Below are 7,649 nucleotides of genomic sequence, written 5' to 3' on the forward strand. Positions count from 1 at the left end.
TGGCCCTGTCCTCTAGCCGGCGACTGCGGGCGCCCGGCGCCACGCACGCGCATGCGCGCCGCTGCCCCGTGGCCAGCGGTGCCTGCCGGGGCCGAGCGTTTCGCGCAGCGCAGCCATGGCCGGGGCGCTGAGGAGGGTGAGGCGCCGCGGACGTCCTTGTGCCGGGCACCCTGCCGTGTCCCCGTCCGTGCTCTGCCTCGGCGGGTGTCTGGGGAGAGGGTGCCCGAGCGGCGGGGTGGGAGTGAGCGGGGCGCCCTGCGAGGAAGGGCCTGAGGAGAGCGTAGGGCCCGGTTCCTCTCCCCGGCCCACGGGGGGCAGCGGGCCCGGCGCCAGGCGCTCGCGGGGCAGCAGCGGCCGTTAGCGGAGGGGCCGTGCCTGGCGTGTGGAAAGGGGCAGGCGGGTGAGCCGGGGTGCCCCCCGTCGGGAGGGCTTCCCAGCAGCTGCTGTGTGGTGTGAGCTGCGCCCTCCCTTCGCTCCCGCTCCCTGTCGTGTGCGCTGGTCACAACACCGCAAATTCTGGAATCAGATGTGTGTGGTGGGAGACAAGAGGCTCGTGTCATGCAGTGGTCCCTGTCAGGTGTATGAGGAGTCAAAACCAAATAATCAGATGGCATGGGAATAGATGCTGAGGTGCATTAAATATTTATGCTCTCTGTGCAGACCACTGGACTTGTAGGATTGGCTGTAGCTGAAAACCCTCATGAGGTATGTCACATGTCTTGTTCTGTATTTAATGGAAATTGTCAGTGAGATCAAAGCTTTTTGTTATGTATTTGCATATGTAGGTACGCTGTGTACCTTAAAGCAGTGCCAAAGTGTAAAAATGTTCCAAAGTGATAAAGACAGACAATTAGTTCTTAAACGTTTAAATCATATTAGGAGTTATTTTGCACATGTACTTTTTGTTGCATGTGCTAATCTCAGAAACCTCCTTTGTGTAAACACTTATGAACCAGTTTTTGATTTCTCTCTCTCATCTCCAGTGCAAAAGCAAAGAACTCTTGAAACTCAGTTCTTTGTAAATGTAATTTCTACTTCACAGCAATACAGATTTTTGCTGCCTTACTATTTTGTGTTTCCAACAAGTACTGAAATAACTTACACCTATACTAAGGGGGATAGGCTAGTCTTACGTGATAAAGGCTAACCGTGTCGTGTAAAGCCACATCAAGGCCCTGTGATGGCAAGCACTGTTGAGATTGGAATACTTCAGTGATTCTCGGGAGCCACATTAGGTGGTTCTTGTCACAGTTGGGTACTTTTCTTTTTACCTGCTCAGGCTCAGTAATGAAAGTATGTTTGCCACATCTTGCATACTTATTCAGGAGGCATGAGCTTTGAAAGGACTTCAGTAATTCTTTGATTTCTCTGTGCTTTGAAATTTCCCACTATGCAACGATTCTTTTTCAAAAATGCTTTTGCCACCAAAAGTTAGGAAGTGTCAAAAAGAACGATTTAAGAAAACCATTGTTCTGTATAAATGATTCTGTCTCAGTCTACAGCCTTGTCAGACACCTTCTGTGTGAATTTAGTAAATTTTGGTCTTTTCAGTGACTTAAAGCCAAGAATAAAGAAATCAACAATGCTTCAGCTGAAATATAGATTCTGTGCCAGTCCCCTTTTCGTTTCTTGTTTTTTCTTCCTTGTATTTCTTTGACTGCAGTATTTGAAAGGGTTGTCAGACATTGGAGTGGACTGCCCAGGGAAGCGGTGGAGTCACCATCCCTGGAGGTATTTAAAAGACATGTAGATGTGGTGCTTAGGGACATGGTTTAGTGGTGGACTTGGCAGTGCTAGGTTAACAGTTGGACTTGATGATCTTAAAGGTCATTTTCAACCAAAACGATTCTATGATTCTGCTTCTATTTCTTACTGTTCCTATAGGTCATCCATTCCTCTTCAGTTAGCTACAGTTACCCAGCCAACATATGGCCCAAAATCTGCAATTTCTTCACCCCAGTGTGTCCTTTATCACTGCATTTAAATCCAGCAATAAAAGTTTCAGGTTTTGGTTCAATTTAAATCTTGTCTGTCACTCAGAACTTTGGACCAGCATGAGGAGAAGTGCCAAAAAAAAATTTAATCTAGTTACGCTTTGGTAGCTTATGTGCTTCTTTATATCTTTCCCAGGGAATTTTTTCAAAAACTGATGGTTGGGTCGTGAACTCGCCTCATCTTTTGGGAGTATGTTAATACTAGAAACAGAGCTTTTATTTTTTCCATTTTTCATCATGTGTACTTCAGATTGCAACTTTCTTTTTTTTTCTTTTTTTTTGAGGAATCTGACAGTGGTAACTTCCCAGTCCTGATAAATCCCAGCCTTACCCAAGGCAGAGTTCTGTGGTTCAGACTTAGTTATTTTGTTAATCCTACATTTCTGGATTGAATACCATAACCCTCTATATTTTATGTATAGATAGTTAGCTAGTAGGTTAAGTAGGACAAGTAGTTAAATAATTCTAATTATGTATTTTAACCATGTCTTGTGATCACTTCAGCGCCTGCGAATACTGTACACAAAAATCCTTGGTGTCCTGCAAAACATTCCCAAAGATGCGGCATATAGGAAATACACCGAGCAGATTGTAAATCAGCGATTTAATTTGGTGCAAACAGTAAGTACGGTGCTGTTTCATAAATGTTACACATGAAAAGGTTTTTAGGATGAGAAGAATGATTTTCAAAATGACTGGCTGTTTTTCAGGAGTATATGTAACTTTCAGGTATCAATTTGGAAATAATTGAAGTCTTGAGGTTTATTGTTGTTATTGACTGGAATATTTTGATGGTACATTAAAAAAAATTGTTAATTTCTCACTGATGTTTTCTGTGTAAATTAGAAGAAAACAGTTTTTTGAAGACTCATAGAACAGTGGTAATTTCCACACGCACAAAAAAATGCATGTGCGCTTATCAATGTAGTAGCTTAGCACAATCCTTGCCTTCGGTGTTTTAAAACACTTTTTGTTACATTAAACTGTGCAGTACTGGTATTTTGTGTTTAAGGTGATAACTGGTTGCATATTGTTTTATAAAAAGCTAAGATCAAAATTTTCTTTCAAGATACATACTAAATCCCTGAGGCTCTAATGCTTCTTTGGATGTCACTAAATAGTACTCAGTTTTTGTATTTATCATTGAGAGTTTGTTGTTTGTTTTCCAGTAAGAAAAGTGTGTGAGATTTCTTTGAGAATGAAAACAACAGAAGCTAGCTAATTTGGTGGTAGTTTTGAGGAAGACTAGAGTGTGATCTGGTTAAATTATTGTTTCATGCTTTATTGGGCTTTCTACTTCTCAATAAAACTAAACATTTATTTATATGTATTTGAATACACAGGAGACTGATGTGCAAAAACTAGAGGACAAACTGAACAGTGGTCGCATAGAAGAAGTCATTGTACAGGTAAAGCGGGGAAATTTAAGGTTAGGTACAAAAGGGAGCAGTGGTTTTCAGTGTTCCTTTGGCTGAGCTTCTGTTCAGAACATTGGCAGTTTTCCATGTTTTCCTTTGCTGCAAAGCGAACAATCAAACAAAAAAAAATCTGAAAATGAATTGTCATGTAGTGATTGGGATGACCATGCTAAAGCCTAAGGCAATTAACATGTGTTTACTGTATGTGCTTACATATATACCATGTATGCCTACGTTGCTTCCTACAGAGTCTAAATCAGTGGAAAGGACAGAAGGTGATTGAATAATATTGGAGGTAATCCAAATCTCCTGGAAAATACAATGAAGTTGTCATTGGGCATGACTAGGTGAACAGACTATCTGTTTGGGTATTTGGAGGTGATTCAGTATGTTTTTTTCAAAAACAAAAAACAAAATCCCCAAAATACACAGTTCCTTTTGATATTTATAGATGAAATTTGTGGTAGTCCCTGACCATGATAGGTAGTGACATCACCAAGATAATGAACTGAAATAGCGGTAATTTAATACTTTGGCAATTGTGTAGAATTTAAGAACTTGTATATGGTGTTTATTAACAGGCTGAAAATGAGCTTTCCCTGGCAAGAAAAATGATACAGTGGAAACCATGGGAGCCTTTAGTTGAAGAACCTCCTTCTGACCAGTGGAGATGGCCAATATAATTTTCAAAATGGTGTAATGTCTTGAAAGTCAAAAAAAAGTTAATTATTAATCTATTGTTACTGACAATTGTCTTTAAATTAAAGATAGTAACTTGATAAAAATATGTTATGTCCTGATGTCCGCTTATATTTAGCAATCTAAAGACTACTTCAAATTCCTTGCAAAAATGGTTTTAAGAAAGTTCTTTTCAGATGTTGTACAACGTTTGGTTTATGTCCTTTTGTAATTTATTATTAACAGGGTATTTGTGCTTCATTCTGAGTTATTTTTATAATCTGTATGTTGACAAATACAGATACTATAGGCCATTTGAAATGAAAATCAAAGTTGTAGAAAAGTATGATCCTGCCCTTCTCTCCCACCTTTGGTTGGGTATTTCTGCCAGCCGCTGCCCTCTTTATGACCACACAGATACTGAGATCAGGAGTCTGATGTTATGAAAACTAGGCTTACCAAAAATAACAGTTTTTTAGATTTCAGCTGAATCACTGTCTTGAACTGGCTGACTTTGCTGCCCACATAAACACTAATGCTGACTCAGGAGAAGCACTGGGAAGACCCAGGACTGGAGGGGTGAGGTGGAGAAGGAAGCCTACCCCTTATGGTGACAGCAGGAGCAGATTTCTTGGTTAGCAGGGAGGTCACCATACTTAGCATAATACACATGGAACAAACTTTAGTGTTGGGGTCTTACAAAGGCTTGGCATATAAGCACGTTATAGATTTATTTGAATATTATTGATTCAGACCTTGAATATTACTTAGTAATACGAAAAAAATAGTGGATCTTTCTTGACACATCTGGCTAGGTTCTTGCAAATATTTAAATGGAAACAGTGCCTGCCTCTTCTGAAAATGTTTGTTTACAGATTAAAGCTTATAAGCCCCAATTGAAATATCCAAACTAGATCTAAGGATACTGTGCGAGTTTGCCTTTACTCACATTTTTTCAGTACCATTATTAAAGTTCTCACAAGTTTAAAGGTAAGAATATAGCTGCATGACAAAAATCTGCAGTTTGTTAAATGTTTGTGATGGAGTGCCATTGCGCTACGTTACATTACATACTTTGTCATAGCTGTTTTTTCACAGTCATTAGGCCTGTAAGTTTACCTGTGACATCATTATTATTGATGATGAATCACATCTTTATATAATATTTCATACAATGAAGGTATTGGGGGAGTAGGACAGTAGAAGAGAAAAACAAGTATACCTAGTGTATTGACTCTAGCACCTATTTTCACTGCATTCTTTAGCAGGTTTTTTTTCCAACTATTATTACTATAATTACAGAAACGTTTAGATTTTGAAAATTGAAAAAGTGGAAAATATTTTGCTTTGTTGGATGGTTTTGAAGGCTTTTTCGGCCTTGAAAAACATAGAAGCTAGTCTCTTCTGAGATAAAACCACTAGATGGCATTCCAGAAGAGGACTTTGCTAAAGGTAATACAGTTTTCACATGAGAAATATTAAAGGATTATATAAACCTGAATGAGGGTGAATGATGTCAGGTGAGAAATGAAGATGAATGGTTTTAGGGAATAACTACTAAGTTGTTGTGAGAGGAAGAAAAATAAAAAATAAACAAAACCCCCCAAAGTCAAGTGTGAGTGGTACTGGCATGCAGTACTTGAGGGGGGGAAAAAAGTCACCAGAATATGGTGACAACTATTGGAATTCTTTCTGTTCTCTCATAACTGAGACATTAGCTGAACTCTCTTTTTGCTCAGTTGTATTCTCTGCTTCTAAAACCATATTTGTCATGTGACTTACAGTAGCTCTCCTATAAGCTCATGAGTTGTGTTGCAGGGGAGAGGAAGTCTCTCTTTCTTGACCCATTGCTGCTAAAATTGTCTGTCTGGTCATTTAAAACTGAATTTCACTGATCAAAAGCATACTCACATCTTCCTTTCACAAATGCACAAATACGTCCTCAGTACAGACCCTAATATAAGTTCTTTACTACCCTGAGGGCTTTTTTTTAAAGCTATATTTCCTAATTTATATTCTCAGTGACTTTTCTGGTCTGTGTGTGTTTGTCATCTTCTAAATCTATCCAAAACACTGGATTAGCCTTCACAAATGCTTTAATTTAGGAAACAATTAACTTGAGTCTTAAAAAGGTTCTACTGAAGTCAACTCTAGGAATCATTAATAAGGATTCTTCAGCTGTCTGAGCTTTTTATCAAATTCTCAGAATGTGTTATTTATTTTCATTATTTTATCATTGGATACATTTGGTTTTATTATTTTAGCATAAATTAATCGTCTGTGCTACATAAGATTACTAAATTAATTAGTATTATGTTGTAGTATCAACTTTAGCAGTTATTGAGAACAAAGGGAGGAAGAAGTGGTGGAGTCACCATCCCTGGCTGGAGGTGTTTAAGTAGATGTGGTGCTGTCCTGGTTTCATTGGGATTTTGTTTCAGTTTCTGGCTAGCCATGGTGATCAAGACCCTTAGCAGTTAAATTCAGGGCAGCTGACCCACAGGTGTTTTCTATATTGATAATTAACAATCAAGTTCACTCTAAAAGGGAGGCCTTGCTGGGGAGAGGTGGGGTTGTTTTTGCTTTCCTCTCTTCTGGTGTCCCTTTTTCCTCATTGCTGATGATTGGTATTTCTGGACAACCTGCTGCAACTCTGTTTCTAAATATACTTTTGTGTGTTTTGTGTTAGCATTTATATTGGTTTCTATATTTTATTAAATTTGTTTAATTTTAACCCGCGAGTCTCCCTCTTTTTCCCAATTTCCTTCCTCAGTTAGGGAAGGGACATTGGGTGAGAGAAAAAAGTGCTATTGTTTAGCCCCAGGTGCAGGCTAAACGAAGACAGGTGCTTAGCAATATGGTTTAGTGGTGGACTTGGCAGTGCTAGGTTAATGGTTGGACTTGATGATCTTGAAAGTCCTTTCCAACCAAAACAATTTATGATATAGTATCTTTCTATAGAATTACTGCTTGTCCTATTCTACCCTGAGTTCAAGTTCAATTCAGGTTTTAGGAAAAAGAGCATTAAGAGTAGTAATGGGAAATTTCTGCCCTTTTGATGGGAAGCAGGCCCATGTTCAAATGCCTGGCAATGTCTGTGAAACATGGTAGCAGTGATCATGGCATACTGTTATCAAGTATGGATAGAATTTCAGTGCCTGCTGAAATACAGCTTTTTTCAGGATTCTCCTAGAGTTGTGACATAGAACTGTATGTTTCACCTCTAAAATGGTTGTGGGAAGTGAGTGTAGTCTCAGTTTTCCTGTAGCATGCTGAAACACTTGCAAGAGTTGTCTCAGAAATCACACATCAAACACCAGGAAATTCAGTTTCATATGGTTTTAATTCTGGTATAAGTGTCTTCCTTTCCAGTCGGCAGTCTCAGTCCTCACAGCAGAACCGCAGGCTTCCCCAGGGGAGACCACCACAATTGGGCTGAACACACCACACAGGTAAATGCTGCCATACAGCTAGGAGGTGATGGTCTGTAGAGCAAGGGTTGTCAACATCCGAACACACCGACTTCTCATAATATCCAGGGAACAGTTTTGGGTATTAG

The 7,649-nt window shown here is 39.5% G+C and overlaps 1 protein-coding gene across 1 annotated transcript; it reads left to right on the plus strand.

Moving 5' to 3' along the window:
• The first annotated feature begins 28 nt into the window (after positions 1-28).
• On the plus strand, positions 29-6,824 carry NDUFA5 (NADH:ubiquinone oxidoreductase subunit A5). Its single transcript, XM_068401582.1, has 5 exons — positions 29-136; positions 661-705; positions 2,499-2,615; positions 3,338-3,403; positions 3,994-6,824. The coding sequence occupies exons 1-5, from the start codon at positions 116-118 to the stop codon at positions 4,093-4,095; spliced, it is 351 nt and encodes a 116-aa protein (XP_068257683.1). The 5' UTR covers positions 29-115; the 3' UTR covers positions 4,096-6,824.
• The last annotated feature ends 825 nt before the right edge of the window (positions 6,825-7,649 follow it).

The sequence above is a fragment of the Nyctibius grandis genome, chromosome 5, assembly GCF_013368605.1.
Source record: "Nyctibius grandis isolate bNycGra1 chromosome 5, bNycGra1.pri, whole genome shotgun sequence".
Classification (NCBI taxonomy): Eukaryota; Metazoa; Chordata; class Aves; order Nyctibiiformes; family Nyctibiidae; genus Nyctibius; species Nyctibius grandis.